This window comes from Oreochromis aureus, linkage group 11, assembly GCF_013358895.1.
Source record: "Oreochromis aureus strain Israel breed Guangdong linkage group 11, ZZ_aureus, whole genome shotgun sequence".
Lineage (NCBI taxonomy): Eukaryota > Metazoa > Chordata > Actinopteri > Cichliformes > Cichlidae > Oreochromis > Oreochromis aureus.
This window is the reverse complement of record NC_052952.1, coordinates 14,380,689-14,401,678: the sequence shown is the minus strand read 5'-3', so window position 1 is coordinate 14,401,678 and position 20,990 is coordinate 14,380,689. Positions and strand designations below refer to the sequence as shown.

The 20,990-nt window shown below is 40.7% G+C and overlaps 1 protein-coding gene across 2 annotated transcripts; it reads right to left on the bottom strand.

Annotated features, from left to right (window-relative positions):
* Positions 1-383: 383 nt before the first annotated feature.
* Positions 384-20,886, bottom strand: faxcb (failed axon connections homolog, metaxin like GST domain containing b). 2 transcript variants are annotated; one of them, XM_031740272.2, is made up of 7 exons: positions 19,937-20,886; positions 18,151-18,272; positions 14,014-14,149; positions 11,517-11,713; positions 7,402-7,619; positions 5,179-5,295; positions 384-4,763 (listed from the first exon to the last, which is right to left on the bottom strand). In XM_031740272.2, exons 1-7 carry the CDS (start codon positions 19,970-19,972, stop codon positions 4,444-4,446), a joined length of 1,146 nt encoding a protein of 381 aa, XP_031596132.2. In that variant the 5' UTR covers positions 19,973-20,886; the 3' UTR covers positions 384-4,443. The 2 variants fall into 2 exon arrangements, with proteins under 2 accessions (XP_031596132.2, XP_031596131.2); XM_031740271.2 differs by lacking the exon at positions 19,937-20,886 and having other exon boundaries at positions 18,151-18,795.
* Positions 20,887-20,990: the final 104 nt, after the last annotated feature.

Here is a 20,990-nt window from a genome sequence, read left to right as displayed (position 1 = left end):
CCTCTCCACCACCTGCTCCTCTAGTTCTCTTTCTCATTCCTCCTTTCCCTTTTCTTGCTCCTGGTTACTTCCTCTTCGCCCTGGCTCAACTCTCTCTTTTCACCTCATGATCTTTTTTTTTTCTCCTCCTGCTCCTCTCCTCTCGTCTTGCCTACAGAGTCCTGGCAAACTCTTAATCAGCCCCCCTCTGCACATGAGTGATTGCGGCTGGTTTAGCATGATTGAAAACACACCACCACATGCATGATATGCAGTCAGGGATACGACAGCCTCGCACATTAATGCACAGTGTGCGTGTCAATAAAGCTGCGTCATGACTTCAGCCCCTTTCCGTTAAGCTGAGATGCACAAGGAAGCAGAGTGAACAGGAAACCAGGGCGTGGTTAAAATTGTCACAGCTAGTCTTTATTGAAATCATCCAGTCACTCCAGTTTGTATGACTGCCACAGGTAGTTTGATCAGTCAGTCAGCTCTACATACAGTATGATGCACTTTGTCACACATACAATATTTACATTACACCAGCAGCAAACGCTATGACGTGGTTCCAATAACAAGACAACTAGTTTTAATATGGCTTGATTAATGCAGTCCAACTGTACTGTAATATCATGCCCAGACTGGATGAGGCGACTGAGAAGCACACAACCAAGGCTGGTGCGGATCAGGTCGGAATGCAAACCACAGGACGACATGATGGAAGAAGGTTGTTTCTACAACCTGAGTCTCAGTTCATCTCTGGCCTTTGGGCACCTACCCAGGATTGTTCCCCCGAAACAAAAAAAAAAACCAAAAACATAAAGTCATCTCCTCAGATGATACATAGACATGCAGACAGTTTTGGTTTTCCCTGACCAGGTTTTGAGATATCAACTTTTACTTCATAAGGATGGAAATGGATGGATTTTTTTTCTTATTTAAAGTGAACTGCCGCTCTCACTTCCACTTAATAGTTTTAAAAATAAACCTTATGTATCTTCTACAGTGCCTCCCTCAGTCCGGCCTCTGTCCGAAACAAGCTCTTTTACCTCTTATACATTAAAAACAAATTTCTTCTGATTGGGTGCCTCTCACAAACAACAGGTTTGAACAGCTGGTGGGTCGGCTTCTGTTCCCACTGCCAAAGCTATTAGGGATAACCCCTCATTGATCGCAGTGAGAGCCAAGAGTGGAAAAAATGTCTAAAACGGAGCATTAAGAGCAGTCTGAACCTGAGCTTTTGGCTCACACAGATTACCAACATAAACTCATTATTAGAAAGGTGGACATGTTTAATATTAATCCAGTAAGCTAACAGTATATTATATATATCTCTATACACTTGCTCATCAGAGAGATTTAGAGCATTGTTGTTCAATTGGCATTCCTGGCTGTCTACAGTACTCACTCAAATTTATCAGTGGTTTGGTCTCCAACTTCTGAAGGAAATTTTAGCTCTTTACTTGCTAAATAAGCTCAATTATGATCACCAGCAAGTTGCCGTCATTATTAGTGTCATATGGTGCTAAGCAGTTTGTCTAGAGCTAAAAAGCTGCCAGCTGCTTCTGAGAATGACACTAATGAGAGCAGTGAGACTTAACAAAAAGCAGTTAAGTTGCAGCCTGCGCAACCAAAACAATCACCGGAGAGATGCTGTGCCTCTTTGTAGATCTGAGGGAAAAATGCAACACGACTCTGTTCACTTTAGAAAAATAATGTGATCCTTTTCTGAAAAAAAAAAAAAGAAGTTACTAACAGCTTTAAATAATTCTGCAGAAATCTGATAGTTGCTCAAAAAAGACTCAATTTTTTGGTGACAGGTAAAATATGTTCAAAAATGTTTCGAAAACATGCAAAAATCAAAGATCATCTTATTAGCTTTAATATTTAACATTAACAGATGATTTGAATGATTTACAAGTCAAATGATTTTTGTGACAGACTTCTAAAGGCTGGGTTCGCACTCTAAGCCACTGCGCAAAAATTCTGGTTTAATCCTCAGATCAGTTTGTTTGGTACTTTTTTTTTTTTGCATTCCTCTCTTAGGCCAATAACAGAAACACAGTGAGATGCATGTGTAAGGAACAGCGTCCCATGCATCGTACTTTTACACGGGACGGCCACGATGCCGAAAAACTCTGTTTGCCATTCGCTTTAAGTTGATGCGCAGAAGAGGCCGGCTAATCAGAGAGGACAGTACAGTGGTACAGTAACTCCTAGCTTCATATAGAGGCGTGGAGGCAGCGTTGGAGCCCGGACTGGTTAGGATTCTGATGTTCACTGAATAACAAACTCTGCATTTCAGGGCTCCATATGAAAGAATTGAAAAAAAGAAAGCAAATTCCTGTGATTTGTGCTTTTGTGAAGAAACACGAGTGGTATTTAACAAATGAATCTGGTTTGGGCCTTTTTTTGCCAACATGTGAATATAACCTATGAAAGCTGTTTGCACTGTAAGACTCTAGGCTAATAAGTGTTTAAATTAACCATCTCATATCTCATATTTTGGTTCCTTTACTTTTTATTTATTCTTCTTTTTGTGACACTGAAATTAATGAATTTGACTCTGACCATCTATCCAGCAAATTGAATGAAGATTTTTTAATTTTTCCAGGAATTAAAATGAAACTCCATTAATCTTGTGGAGTGAAATAAGAAAAGAGACATCTCCAAGCCTGGAGAATTCAAAACAAAACTATCTGCAGGGTTTAGTGCCACTCGTGAGGAGAAAAAAAAAGGTTTATAATCAGGGTTTGTAGACCCTTTAATGCAAGTCACACTTACTTTTTATGTACCATAGTCAGTTTTTAAAGCCATCACATTTCCATTACGAGCACTTCCAGCGAGCTTAACGTGACAGACAAAAACGAACGCTCCCCCCGGCCCAGACACTTTGGTCCACATTTTAATCAAGATTTTCCACCGAGCTATAGTCGCTTCCTTTTCATTTGGTATTCTGACTCAGTCCGGTCTGCAAACACTTTATCAGCTGCTTCACTGATGACATTCACACCCGGTAACATTCGCATACGCGCAGCCGACATGAGCAGCACAGTCCACTGCAGCCTGATCTTTATCGTAACGCTCATTCATTCAGTCTCCATTCTGTGCCTTCGCAGCTGACTCCTCCGACTGAAATGAGGTGAAAATTAAATTTCCACTAGTGCAAATTAAGATCTCTCTTTGAGAGCAATAAGAAAAAGAAATAACATTAAATATATGTATATATTTAACAAAAAATAAATTACTATAGAAAGAATAATATCAACTGGCACTGATAATAAATTATATCACAACAAAAAACTGTCGCAGAGGAGTTTCACCCATTTGTTTTAATGTTCTGAGTGCTGAGGGTGAGTTGTTGCTGCGCTAAGTTGCAGTATGCAGTATCTCTCTCTCTCTCTCTCTCTCACACATGCACACACACATGTTAGGTATGAATGGGAGATTTAGCAAAGAAGTGGAAATTTCTTGTGTTAAATGTACTGCAGGTCCTTAGGCTGGAGTGACCTTGATGTAGAAGGCAACAGGCGGACTGCTGACTCCATCTAGTGGTCAAATACAAGAACTGCAGCTCCTCAATAAGACCATAAGAAGTTTGGAAGAAACAAAAAACGAAAACAAAACAACAACAACAACAAAAACAACCCAACTCTCCAAGTTCAACAATAACAAAGTGCAGGCAGATAATGATTTACTGGGCAGAAAATAGGATGATAACTTGCAGAAGAAACAGGCACAAATCTTACCTCCTGATTTCCATTCAACAGGCCTATACAGTAAGTGTATCTGGGGTTTTAGACAGAATGATTGAATTACTTTTTTTTTTTTTCACCACATACAGAAGCATGAGGGAGCATGAGGAAAATGACTTTAGGGTCAACTTAATGCACGGACTGATGCTCAATGTCATCTGTGTTTACTCCTCGGCACACGGATGGCTAACAGCAGAGACATGGCAGCTGTTCCTTTTTTAATCTCCACCTGTTTCAGTGGTTTTGTGCGTTATGACACACGGCAGAGTGGTGATTAGTTGCATCATTTCATAGCAAGTGAAGTGCCACCTGTCATGTCTGTAGCACTCTTCTGTTGCCAACGCGCTCTTCGTGAGATGCTTCCTTTGTGTGTTAACCTTTCGCGCTAGCTTCTGCATCTTAGGATGAGACAAATAAGGCAAAGAGGAACTGTCACAGGGACAGTTCTGACGTTACGGGAGGGAACTGACTGTACAGTTGCATGTTTTGTAAGGTTTATTTTGCATCGTCTGCATACAAACGCCCAGTCTGCCCATTGGGAAGTTGTAACATGCTGGGTATTACAGGTAGAGGAGCTGGAATAGTTCTTTCAGCCGTGTGCGAGCTGTTGCTTGGACACATCGTTCCAGCCAGATTTATTAAAGCAAAACCACACAGCAGCCTGTAGCACCGACTGTTCCAGCCTTCGGTCCGTCTCAGTCTGCCAAGGTCAAACTTCCAGGTCTGGCATTGACTCCTCTTTAAACTGAGCATCATTGTCAGACCCCGTGCCCACGTCCGAATCAAATAGCGAGCGGTCAGAGTCGGGGGAATGTGTGTGCGTGCGTCCGGCTGAGTGGCTGCTGCCATCGCTGTCGTCCAGCGTGTCAGTCCTGGAGAAGAGGCCGAAGTCCAGCAGGCCCGTGGGGGTGCCCCCGCTGCTGCTCTCGCTGTCTCCGTCGTAGTAAAAATCCTCCACCTCAACAAACCACTCGGGCCAGAACCTCCTCCGCATCCGCTCGCAGAACATGGCCAAGTTGATCAGCTCTCCTGTGGAGACATGTAAATCTTTTTGAAGACAGAGCTGAAACCAGCAGGTGGTATCACAGGTGCTTACTGCCTTTGTTAGTCTTTTTTTGGGGGGTCCGGTTTTGTTCCCACAATCACCTTGATCACAAATTATGGATTAAAACACAGAATCAAGCTCTGATGCTGTTGTCTGAAAAGATAAAAAGACTTCAGTGTTCCCTGTGTGAGACTTTAAAGCTGCTCTCTGAGCTTGTGTAAGCAGCACTGCACTGCAGCAGAACAGCACTGCCATCTAGTGGACTACACATAAAAATACACCAGTGAAAACATCTCACAAGTATGCTTAAATACTGCAAGGACAAGGTAATATACAAAAACCTGTGATAAAAACCAGCATGCATGTGTTGATTTACAATTACTGAATAGATCATCTGACCTTTGATAAGTTGCTCTGGTCGTGTTCCAGGTAAAGTCCACATGGCTTGAGCTAGATGCCCAAACACTGTAGCATCTAATGTTGATATCTTAGAGCCCATGAAGTATTTCTTATCTCCTGCAAGACAGAAAACAAACAGCAATTTCAAGCAACGATAAAGGGAATATACAAGAGCCAAAATAACCAAACACACACACACACACACACACACGAAATAGATATCAAAAACCAAATTAAAGTACTCCTTTTTCAACTTTGCAACTCATTCCATCTGTGTGTTGAAAGGTTTTTTGCTACAGATGATTTTTATTCCACTTGTACTGGCAGAAGGTGTTTGTAAACCAACAGTTTTGCTTTACTTTGAGCTTTTTAGATGCACTAACTCTTCATGAACTACCTTTAGCTGACTTTTTGAGATGTTTATCATTAAGACCTTTGCACACTGAGCGTGCTGGGAAAAAAACAACGTTATATTCCGAATTCTTGGGATATGAGCTGGTCATGTAATGTTTATACATACAGGATGTCGGTGGGGCAGTTTAAGCTCTTGTTGGCAGAGTCAGTATCACATCTGAGGCAGAGAAATCATTTCAAAGAGCCAGAGCAGTGTCTAGCTGTGTGCCTGAGGTAAAATAGTATTATTTTACCATTTCCATATCCATCTTAACGTATGAAATATCAGTCAAATTTGATGCATCTGGTGTGTGAAGGGCTTTACTGTAAGATTACGATACAAAATTATCTAACACTAGCACTAAATCTTAGTTCATGGTTGTTTTTGGATAGTTTTTTTCCACCTAAACACACTTCACCGAGCACATTTTGATCCGAACTGCTGCAGAGAGAGTACTAACGTTGACTAAAAAGACAGAGCATATTTCTCCCATACTGCCTTCTCTTCATCGGCTCCTTGTTAAATCCAGAAACAAATTTAAATCCCATACAAGGTCTTGACACCCTCGATTCTTTTAAGATTAGGCTTACAACATTCCTCCCCTAGTTACACTGCTATAGACCTGAACTTCAGATTTCCCATGATGCACTTGGTGTTTCTTCTTCACTCACCTCCTTCCTTTAGACTCTGTATGTTTATACACCACTCTGCATTTAGCCATCAGTTATTATTAATGTCTGCCTCTCTTCCACAGTGTGTCTTTTGTCTTGTGTCCCTCCCCTCACCCCCAAGTTGTCACAGCAGATGGCCGCCCCTCCCTGAGCCTGGTTCTGCTGGTTTTTTCCTGTTTTTTCTTTCCCACTCTCGCCAAGTGCTTGCTCATAAGGGGTGGTCTGATTCTTGGGGTTTTCCCTTTATTATTGTTGGGTCTTTACTTTATTATAAAACGCCTTGAAACTTGTGATTTAGTGCTATATAAATAAAACTGAAATGAACTGAATTTCTTTTTACTTTTGTTTTTAAAGGTGTTCAATTTATTCATACATTTTTCAAATAGGTGGAAATACACTGTGATCTTTGAGTTCCCCAGGCAGCTGCTGAGATCTCTCCTGGTTGGGAATCCCTGCTCTTATACACATCATCATCAATGCCGAGCTCCATTAGAGATGTTTTTAATGTAACCTGTAAACACTTCCAGTAATCCAGAGGGAAACCAAAACACTACAGGAAGGCCAGTTAATGAAAGGTTGCTAAGTATTTGTGTGCTTTCCTTGCCCTTCAGAGAGCAAACTTCAAAGTAAACTAATTTCATTTTGAAGTTGGGAAATCAGCTCTTTTGGTTAAAATGCCAGATTTTAGGTGAACACTTCTGGTACTTGTGTGTAACAAACATTAAAAGAGGGAAGCCAGATGGTTGTGGAGTGTCCTAATGCTTTCACTCGGGAATGACTTTTCCATTTTATACAAGCGGTTGTTCACTGTAATGACACAAACAGATCGATGCAAAGCACTTTTCTAAACACACTTATATTGTATCCCTCCAGCTAACATCCAGAGCTTTCCCTGTTTTCGTTCATTACCATCTATACCTCAATAAAATTCAAGTGCAAAGACGCAGATAAATGGTATTTTGTTCTGATAAATATAAACCAATTAAGAGGAGCTTGTGAATATTTTGAGAAATATCAGCTCACAGTAACAAATTTATGTATTTTCATTACAACCAATGGAAAAAAGAAATAACACCAGCTCCATTATCAGCTTGCATAACAGCATTAGCGTATCCCTCTATAACCACAGTCCTGATGAGGTTAGTCTTAGTTCCGTACCCAGTAGAGTGGCCAGTGTCCTCATGTCCTTCTCCATCAGCGTGTAGACCTCCTCCTTGGAGAAGCGTCCGATGCCGTGGCCGTACATCTCCCTCCGCACTATGCCGCCATTCAGGTGGCTCAGCATCCACTTCAGCGTGTCACTCAGAGGCCCACTCATCGCCAGCAGCTTCTGTGTTTCCTCCAGGTTATCCACCCACTGGCAGTAGGCTATTGTCCTGAAGGAAAACACAATGTAGACAACACTGTGTTACGATTACACTGGCTGGCAAAAAGTTACTCCTCTAAATCAAAAGTGAGCCTCAGCTACACCTACAGTCTGAGTCTTACACTCCTCCTGTACTTACTTAGGTCAAGATCATAAAGTATTCCAAATGCTGGTCTAAAACCATCGTGGTCCTTTTCAAAAAGAACAAACTGCATTTGAAACTGAGTCTTTGAGCCATCAGTTCATTTGTATCATTTATAGTTTAACATACAAAATGATTTCTACACTGCCAAAAAACCTTATCCCACTCAGCATACAATCCATGTACCACGAACATGCTAGATGGTATAACACCATCAACATTAGCGTTTACATTCCACACATATTTAAACATCAAATTATCACATACAAAAGCTTAGGGATATAACAGTTCTCCAAAAGCATGTTTTGGTTCATAGTGCTGTTTTTTAAAGGGATAAACAAAGCAAAAACAAGGAAAAACAGCTTTAATGCCTTAATGTTTAAATCTTATTTAGTTAGTTCAGTGACTGCATGTCTGTGTTCACTTTGGCATTTTTCCCCCTGCTTTGCAGAAGCATTGTCATGTGTTGTATCAAAGATCTATAAATCAGTAGATGCATTTCATGTAAAACCAAAAACTACACAAATACAAGAAAGAGGAGACATGTTTATTCATCTCTCTAGTCTAGTGCTGTATTTTTAACTGAATATGGTGGCAAACCAGAATTTTACAAAGGACCAACAGTAATATTTTACTCTATGATGTTGAGTCAAACTGAATTAGAGTGGGATTCCAATAAAAGTGTTTAATGAAAGTTTCAGCCACTGCACCGTAAAGCTTTATGTCTAATAACAATTAGCCTCAACTTAATCAATAAAAGTGCTCCAACACTTTTGTCCCTTGGCCCATTCATCAGCTGGACCGCTCTGCACTTGCTGCCAGAACACAACATCGTATATTCAGCCCTTCAAACTGTCGGCCTGAGGGTTGAAAGAAATGCCTGGAATCCGTCCCTGCCTCTCATGATAAAATACAGACACCTACTGCTGCAAAGCATCAGCAACTTACAGTTACTCATGAAAAGAAAGCAAGGCTGCAGAAATGGCAGCATATAGTGTCTCTCTATATTGAGATTTGTCTCACACTGTGGTCCAACAAATCCTGTTTATTTACAAGCAAACAAGCCCAACTCAAACCCTCAAAATCCCTTGTGAAACCACTAAAGGACAAATGTTTCACATGAATGAACTCCATAAAACAAAGACAATGAAAACAACAACTCTGATATTTCATACATTTGTTGCTTCTATTCTGCATAAGCTGTCTGTGTATCTAGATACTACGATAAAGCTGTTACATTCTTACACACTTGGACTTTTCACACTGTAGGACTTTTGCCGTTAACCCATCTGTCTATGATCTGAAAAAGTCTGAATGAGTCAGAACTCAATGACAGCCAAGCTGTTTGTTGATAATAGTACAAGTGCAAGGGAGACCTACATGTTTCTACCTACATGGGTTAGAGCTTTTACCTCTCAGTTCATCTAAAGGCCAGCGCCTGGCCTCATGGTCATCTTTCTGCTGTATGTGACTGGTTGCTCAATAGAAACTGAAATAAAGAATCTGGGTTATATTAATTTTCAGAGTGGGGACTATCCATTGGCCAAATGCTACTTCCTGTTATATTATCTGATGTCCAAAGTGTCTGTATTCTTAAAAAAAACAAAAAAAACAAAAACAAATCAGAAGAGGAGCGAGCATAAATAGAGTCATGTTTTTTTTAATCCCCAGGTAATTTCAAATGCAACCTTTGCAATTGTTTCTGTGCAGTTTGCTACAAAATGCATTTTCAAGATAAAGCTACAGTTGCAGTATTTCCCAGGGAGAGAGAAAAAATGCTAATGTGTGATCCTGACAGATGGAGAAAGGTGCAAGAAAGAGAGGAAGACGGAAGGATGAAGGATGACTGTTTTCAAAAGTTATGGCTGCTCAATACGAGAAATGTTTCATACAGGAAATTTAAATCTTACATGTAATGTCCTCAATCATGTTAGAGTTTTATAATCAGATACATGTGTGATGCTTTACTAAATTACATTTTTGTGAAACCTCTTGTCAAACAAACAGTGTTATTCAAGGGTTGCATGGAATACCTGGTGGTTTAGTGCAGGCTAAACAGTACAGCGGACTGCTTACACCAAGAGTAGCAGGCATCATTTTGGTATATTTAAGGTAATGATGCCGATTAGATTCACTCTGTGAACTATGGCTTTTATACTAGCTTTATAGTGTCTGGGAGTTGGGGCCATATAGCCATAAAGCTTATGAAACATCTACTTATACAGTATTTTAGTGAACTTTGCTGGCTAAATCCACAAAGAGCAGTGAATATCAGCGTAACAGCCCAGGTCAACCAATCACAGCCTGCACACAAAGAAAAATCCAATGGAGCTCACGAAACAAATCATTTTACTGTGTGACTTATTTCTAACTCATTCTTTTCACCATAGATGTGTTACAGCCGATCTTAGAGTTCCTCCTCCTGCCGAATCCCACTTTAATCCACGGTTATAACTGCTGTGTTTATCCAGCATAAGGTTAATCTCAATTTAAAGTTGTATTTATGCCCAGTTTTTACTCTTTAAATTCCTCTTTGACATTCACTGGATCACAGCTGCTAAACACTAGTTGTCTGTGTATGTCTACTGAACTTAAAGTATGGCTGACTGATCCTTTTCTGGTAATTCTTTACAGCAAACAAAATCTAATGTATTACAGAGTTATTAAAAGATTTGTATTTTAAAAAAGCAAAGCTAAATAAATGAGTATATAATAGTATAACTAGCTTTGAGATTTTCTGGTCCATAACCATGCCACCATGAATCAGGAAAGCAACTCTGTGTGTGCACGATCTAACCAAATCTATCTCTAGGCTGTGTCTCAGTACACAAAGAGCAGCACGCTGTCATGCTGCCCTTCCCTGAAATAAATAATTCAATCAATAGGTCTATATGTGGGTCCAAACCTGGTGCAGGGTGCATGGAGAAGCAGAGGAGAGGAACAGGGAGGTGATACAAGGAGACAGGAAGGGAGGAAGCGTGAATGTGGATTACATGAATGACCTCTGCTGCTTTTAGAGAAATGGAGCAGATTCAGTTTATAACACAAAGCCAGCAGATTGTTCCATCCTTTGTTCCTTTTTATAAGTAAACTAAAACCAATGAGTAGTTCAAATTGTGTTCTAAAATTATTATAGAGAGAGCAATAGGCCATACCACATGGATCAAACCGAGTTAGATAGTGTGTGTATGTGTGTGCGCATTTGTGAGGGGGATGGATAGAGAAAGAGAGATAGAGCTTTTAGGTAATGGAAAACACTCCTCTTGGTGTAGATGGAGTGTGGAAAACGATTTCCCCCAGTGATCCTGGAGTGACTCACCGCTGCGAAGGATGGCAGATATCACAGCCTGGGCTGAAAAGCTGCACAAACAATGCATGAATAATCTTACTTTTTTTGTTTTTAGAATTAAATCCTCAGTGTGTCTGTTTTCTCTTGCTGCTAAAATAAATTGGACCTTTTATTTTCCAGGGGGGATCAGTGTAGGTGGTTCCTCATATGGTTTGGCACTGAGCACATTAAAGTGTGCATTTAAATATGAATGCATATACACAAAATTGCATAATCAACTCAGCAACACATAATTTCACCTCTCAAGTGCAATAATTAAATGAAACTGTAGAAACAGAGAACTGCTTTCTGTCTTTAAAATGATCTGAAAGTGGCAAAATTATTGTACTTTTCCATTTAAAGTGCCTGAAGTCATAGCTCTTAAAAGCCTTCCAAAGACACAGCTACAGCACTGTATACCTATACGACTTACTTACCAGTAGAGGTGTTCCTCAACCATTTTGGTGACAGCGCGGGACACGGCTATCTCCTGCGGGGTGAGGTTCTTGTTGAGGTTCACGCCCAGCTTCTCCTCCAGGAAGTCCACTATGAACTCTGACCCCGACACCTGCTCGTGGTTGTACTCGATCCAGGGCATCTTACCTTGCGGCGATAGCCTCCCATCAAAGTAGTTCTGCAAAGGGAAACAACTTTGCACATAAATTTCCTGGGCTGTGTGTAGATTTTATTAACAAAACAAAGACTGTAGACCTATATGCCAAAATTGATTTTTTGTTTTTATTGTAATTCAGTGGTTATGTACTGCTGATTTTTTAAAACGTGGTGATTTTCAGTCAGTCACTGAGAGATCAGAGATCCTTTTACAAGTCAAGGAAAAGCTAATCTAATTATGCCTGTTCCAATAATTCTAATCCATTCAAATACTGAACAGTACTCCTAAAAAAAATCTAATAAATTTAAGAAACCTCTTAACTAAATATAAGAAAACCTCCTAACTAAATAGCAAATCTGTGTAAAAAGTGACAGTCACAAGATAATTCAAAGAAGTGTGGAACCAGTATTTCTGCTGAGTCATTAATTTGTAATAAGATTAAGGAATTTGCAGTTTGCCAGTTAGCTGTAACTTACTGCAGAAATGTATCAATGGTTAGCTGATAAAGTAAAACGACCACCTAAGGTAATTAAAATTTTGCTGCATAAGATAGCTTCAATTCATCTGTGTTTTCAGAGAAGCTGGCGTTAGCTAACTTTAGCCAAAAGAAAGCTTAGGGTTGGATTTAACAACCCTTCCCCCCCAAACTTAAACTTTTGCCTAAGAGCACAATTCCATTTTGGTCAGATGGGCTTCACTGCATAAAAACTTGTTTTGTTCTGGCTAATGTTAGCTTACATTATTGCTTGATTATATTTAGCAGCTACCTGCCTAAACTTAGCTCAGTTGCTAACAGTTTTGCTAGCAAAAAATATTTGTGACCTCTTTTGGCTGCTCCCTTTAAGGTTCATCAGAACATATCATCTGGCTCCATCTTACCCTGTGACTAGCATCCTCTTTTGTCACACCAACCTACTGCATATCTTCACTAACCACACCTGTGCGGTCTTCTTCTTTGCCTCCTGCCTTTGCCCAATCATGGACAATAGAAAATAAAAAACATAGCTTCTAGACTAGATCACAAAAATTAAGCCAATATGAACGTCCCTTGAACCTGCATTCAATCTGAAGGCCGCCAGATGGCAATAGATGTGATTGTAACAAGGACTTTGTTTTACAGAGGTCTATGGCACAGCATTTTTTGACTTCATCTGTGTACACACTTTTCTGTTAATGGCCTTCCTGTTAAAAGAGTTTTTTCCAAGTGCTTAAACAAAGATGTCATCTGATTGTTGGGGTTTTGTCTGTATTACTGTACAATCTTTACATTATAAAGCACCTTGAGGCCACTGCTGTTGTGATTTGGTAGTAGATAAATAAAACTGAACTGAATTGAAAATGGAGGTTTATCTGTGGCATGAAACCACACAATCATTGACTAACAAGCTGTCAGTCACAAGTGATCATCCATAATAAGCATGTGGTTTCAAAGTCTAACTCCCTCCCTTAGTTATGCTGCACTGCGTGTTGCTGCCGGGATTCCCATGATGCATTGAGTTTTTCCTTTCCAGTCACCTTTCTCACTCACTATGTGTTAATAGACCTCTCTGCATCATCATATCTGTTATTAACCTCTGTCTCTCTTCCACAGCATGTCTTTATCCTGTTTTCCTCTCTCACCCCAATCGTGGCAGATGGCCGCCCCTCCCTGAAACCACACGCCAAAGTGCTTGCTCATATGATTGTTGGGTTTTCAAGCTGTTAGTCACAAGCGCCTTGAGGCGACTCATCCATAAAATAAAATTGAATTGAATTGAATTGAAAGTCAGACCCAGTCTTCCTCATTGCATCCATTTTTTTGCAACCAAGATGGTGGCAGCATTAATACTCACATAAACACTTGATGCTTCAAAACAAGACTTCAGAAACCAACAGGTGGCATCACAGTAGCATTTCCTTTATCCTGTCTCTGTTCCCAGTAAATCTACTATCCCTTCTCTGCACGTGTCCAAACTATCTCTAACTTGCCTTTCTAACTTTATCTCGAAGCCACTCAATTAGAGTTGTCCTCCACCCTTCCCCCGATACACTCCTTTATAATCCTGTCCCTTATGGTCATTAACAACTAAAATCTTAAGATCTTCAACTCTGTCACATCCAACAGCTGCAACAGCTTTCATTGTTTTGTCCTTATATGGAGGCTGTTGACAAATGGGACCCCATTTCTGAGCTGCCATTAGCTTGTGCTGCCCAGTGTTGATGCTGATGGAAGAGAGGCATTAAGGCTGTGCAACAGAAGTAGCTATTAATGGCTGAAGAGAAAAACTACTTAAACAAACTCTTCAGAGGCAGAAACACCCCCCTCCCCTCTCTGTTATCACCTGGTAGGGCAGATCCGCCATCCGCAGGTACGTCTCTATTTTGAGGCAGAAGGGCGAGAGGCTGGGCACACCATTCTTTGGCCTGGAAAACTGATGGAGGATGATGGCGTCTTTGGAGTCCAACTCCTGCTCCTTCCTACATAGAAACCAAAGATGGAGAAAACTCAATGAATAAATGCTGTACCTGTAAATGTTATACCTCTTTAAAGACCATTCTTAAACTCGCAAACATACATTGTCTCATTTTGTACATTTTGTTCCAGTGTTAACAGCACCATACATGTTAACGTTAACAGCACATACTTTCATCCATTCTGTGTGGATGAAATTATGCTTTGGTGTCTCGAGCTTTGCCAACTATGCATAGACACCAAGAGCAAAAACTGCCTAAAAATGTTTCATTTTAAGCCAGAAAAGCCGAAAGCAACCGGTTTTTCCACCTGTTTTCAGGGTCAATTGGTGCAGTGGGGCCAGTGAGATAAATTCCAAATGTAACTCAGCATCTGAACAGAAAACAGGACTGAGTTCAGCTTCAGGCTCTGGCCGACCTCGCTGTGAGGAGCAGGTCACACCTGCAGTTTTTTTCTAGCACGGTGACACACTATTCATGCCGAGTTCGGTTTTCTTTGCTAGTTTAAAAAAAAATTATTATTATGTTAAACAATTACAACAAATCCCAATCCAACTTTATTTATAGAGCACTTCAGAAAAACAACATAGCTGACCAAAGTGCTTTCCTGTTAAAAGACAACATCAAGATTTAAACAAACATATTAAACAAAAAGGAAAAAAATAATATAAATCACAGTAAAACATGGAAAACTAGAAATAAAATAAACAATAACATATACAAGAAATAAAACTAACAATAAATGAAAATAAGTATTAAAAGGGACCAAAAAAACAACACTTTCTTTATTCACACTGAGGTCAGTAACTTTTACATAATGAGTCTGTACTTTAAGTGACTTTAAGTGTTTTGAGATATATACTGGCATCACTAGCTGTTATTATACTCCATTAAAACGCTTTAAGTGATTGTCAAGACTAGAGATTCTATTTCCACTTTGATAGATCGTCTATGAAACAAGGAGCAGCTGAGCTACCAAAGGCTTAAAATCCACAAAGTTGTATTTATAGTGCTCCACTGTATTAGCTGAGGGGTATTAAGAGCTTCAGTTATAAGTCAGAATATTGACTAAATGAGTCATCTCTCCTCCTACTGTACTCTAGGCCTGCTGTCTAAAGACACTTAATAATAAGCTAGAATGCAATTGTGCAGGGAGGATGTCAGTGTATTCCTGCACTGCCATTAACGAGCTAAAATTGTAGTTGAGGAGTGTCTCAATGCTATCTAATATGGCAATTAGAATAAAAGATCTTTTTTGCAACCAGAGAAATAAAACTACACCTAACACATCAGCACAGAAAAAAAACCAAAATCTAATCTAATTTTACTACACCGCTTTCCTAATCACATTACACATTCATCTGGGCATCTATTTCTATTCCTGAAGAAGCTTTTAGGCATCATCTCAGGTACACACACACAGACCCCATCTGCTCTGTTTAGCATCTCTTTTATCACTGACCACTGCTCCCTATATTTGAATAAATTTATGTAACTGCAGAGCGGGCTGACAACACCTCCACTTTTAACGATCCTTTTTTAGATTTAAGTTTGTGGAAATTATATTATAGATTATGGTTGCTTTTGTTTTTGAGTTCTATCCTATTTTACGATCACCAGTGCAAAATAATGTCATTTTTTTAATTATTCTGAGGGAAAAAACTATTAATTCTGTACATTAAGACAAAAATAAGTTAAAAAAAAAAATCTACGCAGGCCACTATTAGAGTGACAGAAAAAAAATGATAAAGCAATATTTTGCATGGCACTATTGTATCGATACAAGGACACCAAATATCGATATTTTATTAAATAAATTAAAATACTCTGGAAATACTACAATAAGAGGGCTCATATCATGTAGCACCAGCATTAGATAAGGTTAGCGGAGCAAATTCATATGAATTTAGCTGAACTTCAGCAATATAAAACAACTCAATAAATACATTGTTAAAAAAACATAACAAAACGAAAAACCATCCAATACTGGACACAGTTAGCTTGACGATGCTACCTCCTACTTCAAAGCAAGCAAATCGCTCAGTCACACAAATTCATTTCTAACAACAGATGTTTGACTGTGGACAATTTATCACAGTTAATTACCGTATTATCAGAAACTGATTGCATGTAACTGGCAACTTGACCCCATTCCAGGCTGGATGTTATCTAAACAAAAACTAAATACAAATCTGTTTTTACAGACACAGTTTATATTTTATTATATTCTACAAATAATATGTTCATTTCTAATTTAATATCAGCAACGTGTTTCAAAAACCCCAAGTCAGCAAAAGATTGTTTAAAAACAACAACAACAACAACAACAACAACACACAGCTGGTGGAATGTTTCACAACTTATGAGGTTAAACTGTCATGGATGCTCCATCCTAAAAGATAAAGGAAAGAGCAATCACTCAACCTACTATCAGCCCATATTTCAGTGCCAGCATCTGTGGTTGTGTGCATTGTGTGCTTTGAGGCAACGTATGCTGCCATCCAGACAATGCTTTTTATTTTTTTTTCCAGGGAAGGCCTTGCTTATTTTCAGCAAACCACATTCTGCAGAAAATATAAATTCATGCTTGCATGACTACAAATTCTTATTTTTTTCATAACATTTGTAGTTAGGGCTTAGTTATGCAGGCTAAGGCTGCAGTGGGGACTTCCCATGATGCACTAAACATTTCTACTACACTCACCTTTTTTCACACCCCATGTTTTGTTTTTTTAAATACACCTAGTGCATGCCATTAACTTTTGTCTAGTCTCTCCCATAGCTTGCGGTTTGACCTGTTTGTGGCTGAGATCACAGCAAATATTTTTGATTTTCCTAAGCTTTGTTCTGCTGGAGATTGCTTCCTGTTTAAAGGGAGTTCTTCCTCTCTATTGTCACCAAGTGGTGGCTAGGAGTTGTTGTTTACATGGTTGTTACAATGTAAAGCGGGTGCTGTGATGCTACATAAATAAACCTGAGCTGACTCTGGTGCTGAAACCTCGCAGGTCTCATTGGTAGCTGTCCACAGTTACATGGTGCTGAAAATATTCTAAATCTCCAAAGAAACTGACATCATATTATTACGCCTGATCTGCTCTATGCATTCCGTCCTTCTTCCATGCACATGGTGGTGCTTGGTCTCTCAGAGGAACCACTTAAAGGACCTCTCAAAGATCTCTCAGCTGGGAAAAGGAGAACAAAAGCTGACTAGTCGTAGCAGCAGCTCTGCCAACAATACATCACATGGCACGGACAGATGACGCCGGCAGGCTGCGGGGCCAGCCTCAGCGGCCTGCACGTGATTCAGAGTTTCTGCACGAAATGCACGGTTCACGCAGCTTATGGATCGAGGAGGGGGGAGTGAAAGCAGAAACTACCAGGCCACTGTAACAGGATGTGCTTACTTACTGGCACTGGCCTGGCCGAAAAAAATAAATAATCCGTCCATTCACAGCCAGGCGTTCTGTGCTCTGACAATAGTCCCGTGTTAATCTCTCTTACAGTGATCGCATACTGATCACCAGCTTTCATTGTAGAAAACAACTGTAAATGATGCGGACAGCTGCTGTGTCTCAGCTCATTAAAGGTCAGACTGATTCCGCAGCGTCCGAGGAGCGCTTCGTTTAGACACGCTCAGGTGCCGATGTGTTCTGCACGGGAACTGGCACACGAGCGGACGCGTGACTCGCTTATTAATTAATTAATTTTTTTTTTTTTAAATCTCCACCTAGTGTCGTGTCCTTTGAAGGAGAAAACCAGGGACGGCAACCTCAGCAACCACCGCGAGAGTTGCAGAGGAACCACATCCCCATGTACACTCTCCTATATCCATAATGCTTTATGCGGTGTCACTCATCAGTCACTGTCAGCGGGGGTGGGTGCGATCCAAACGTGAGCCCCGCGAGGCAAACGAAATATTAAACAAACAAACAAACAAACAAACAAACAAACAAAAACCTGGTGGTGATAAAGATGACAAAGAGCGCAGGCATGTTGTGCGTCCCTACCTGATGGCGAGCAGCTCATGCAGTAGGTAGGCTGCAGCAGCCAGCAGGGCCCCCCCGGTGATGTACAGGGTCTTCTTCCACCAGGAGTCCGAGCCCAAAACCGACATGATGCCTCCGTAATCCTGCAGAGGAAAGGCGATGATATAGCCATACAACGACTGCTGCTGCTCGGAGCCGCACAGCCCGATGGGCAGGCTGTGATTCCGCCCCAGTTCAACAACACACGGCCGGGAAGAGGCGAAACCAGCAGCCCAGTACATCCTCCTCTTCCCTAGGTTACAGCCGCCCCGCGTCCTCCCTGCTGCAGTCCCCGTTAGGCTTCATCGAAACCCCCGGCGCTGTGTCTACGGCATGGCGGTGGTGTGGCTAATATTGATCCAGGAAAGCGGAAAAGGTAAATATCTGGAACATCACTCCCCGAGATGAGGCTCGGCAGCCAGCTCGCTTTCCTTCGCAGGCTCTGCACAGCATTATCGCGCGAATAACAACGGCAACACGGCGACTTCCGGTCACTAATTTCAAAATAAATGTCAGTGCCCGCTCTGTTCCAATTACATTTTTTGCACCTAATATTTTACTTGCAAAATAACCTTTTCTGCTCTTAATAACCCTACACAGTGGCTGTTAGTCATTGCTAGTTTTCCTTCACATATCATGTGAATGAAATTTGATCGTAAATCTGAAAATGATATAAACTAAACTATTCAGTTTTGTTTATGAAATGTTTTAATATTTTAAAAGTAGTCAAATCATTACCTGATTTGTCTGACCAAATAAATAGGTTTAATTTATTATTAGCAAAAACAAATTAAAGTAGCTGGGACCGAAGATTATTTGGCTGTTTTGCTTCCAAATAATGGCAAAAGCTTAAAGCAGGCCCATCATGTATTTCCTTATTTTCTGTTTATATGGCAGATCCTCATATGACCAAAGTTTCGAGGTACTATTGGGTGCTTCCTTTTTTCTCAAGGGCCAGACTAAGATAAATGCGAGTTAATTTGAACTGTGAATAGTACAAAGCTACGTCTACATGCCTATATTCTATGCAGTTTAGATCAAGGTGGAGGGCTGTTCCAGTTTTTGTTTGCCTCTCTCAAACAGCTTTAGTCAGATACACTTGGTTTGCAAAAAGATGTTGTCCAATCCCCACCATAAAAACAAGAGAAGCAATTGATCTAATTAAGTTCTGTATAGAGCTGGTAAGAAACTTATGTGATTCACATCTGTAGAACTTAATAACTTCCACAGCATATATTACGTGTAGTGGAGTGTACATTTTGACCATCAGATCAAGGTAAACAAAGGGCTAGAAACGCAAAAAAGAATTACCCAGTCCTTTTATTTTTGTGGCAAAGTTGGGCAACTTCCGCTGTTGTCTAATCAAATGCTGGTTACTTTATGCAGCTGGCCTATTGTCTTCCTCCGGTGGAGGATCACCCCGCCCTGACGAGCCCCCTGCGTGCACTGAACGCAGAGACTCACTCACCACCACGAAAACACAAACTATTGGCCAACAGCAGCCAAACATGACGATAAGCCCTCCTGCTCCGCTTCTACATTTTAAGCGGCCTCCAGCCGACTGACTGCTCCGCTTCAGCTACTACAGACTGCTGATTCCATGAAGTGCAGAGTGTTTGTGCAATCACACTGAAGCACATTACGCAAACGAGAAAAGTAAGACACGGATTGCAAATCCACTGTGCCACCTGCGCTGTGGGTATCGACTCTACTTACAGTCTAACTGTATAACTAAGTGGTAAATGCACTAATAGGAAGGAGTACTCACTCTGGAGCAACTTCGGAAGTGGAAGAAGACGTTCATCCTGACGCTTTAATCCAGCAGGTGAGTTGGAGATCTGTTTGTCGAGCATGCCGAGAACAGGATGTAGACAACTTGGACGAAAGAACATCCAGTAGTTACGTGTCCGCCGGTATCATCCTGATGCCAATTACCTGCCTGCTGCTGTCTGACCCCGTCAGGTCAGTGAAGGAGGCTGTGAGTGCTTACCGCAGCCATGGCTACGGCAAGTTAAACGCGCGGTCTCGTGGATCTCGGGAGCGCGCATTACAGCAGGAGCGTGTGTTGGTGTTTACTGCTGAACCAGCCTGGGAATATGACACAGCAGGCACTGCTGGAGCAAGGCATTTAGTAAACGCGCACATAGATGTACTGTCGGCAGATAGCGGAAACGACTGTGACATCAAGCATCTTTATGACTCTGCTTTGTTGTACCTACATTATAATTTATCTAGTCCTTTTTGGCCAATTAAAGTATCTGAATAGAAGCGTGGTGTTATATTTGCTGTGATTTCTGCTGCTCTTTTAGCCAGCTCGCTCTTGAAAAAGTCATTTTTGATGTCAGTGACACTCTTTACCTAGATAAATATAGGATACATAAAAGACACTTTGCCAAAAACCGACTGCAGCTTCTTACCTTGTGATAGGAATGTTTTGCTTCAGGCTCAAAATGGCTTGATATCATTTAAAACAGTTTAAATATAGACAATCATTTTGGGGCAAATTCCTGAAATCATTTTTCTGGCACAACACAGACTTAAAGCACAGCACAGAGTCTCTAACACAGCAGCACAAGGACAGGCCCTAGGCATCAGATAGAGGGTTGAGTCTACAAAGGGAACAAAGTTGAACAGTGTGCAAAGGTGCCCCAGAGACCATCCAACATAGTCTGTGGCCCCAGAGACCATCCAACATAGTCTGTGGCCCCAGAGACCATCCAACATAGTCTCTGGGGCCAGAGACTATGTTGGATGTAAGAAGCATTCTGGAACTGCATAGATGTAGAAGCACAACCAAGTGGCTGTGATAGTGTATAGGAACA

Excerpts from the sequence above, each read along its gene's own strand:
- faxcb (XM_031740271.2), bottom strand. The coding sequence starts at position 18,410 with ATGTACTGGGCTGCTGGTTTCGCCTCTTCCCGGCCGTGTGTTGTTGAA. Across the intron at positions 11,714-14,013 it reads TGGCGGATCTGCCCTACCAG|AACTACTTTGATGGGAGGCT; the intron begins GTGATAACAGAG and ends TTCCCTTTGCAG. Across the intron at positions 7,620-11,516 it reads GTTGAGGAACACCTCTACTG|GACAATAGCCTACTGCCAGT; the intron begins GTAAGTAAGTCG and ends GTTTTCCTTCAG.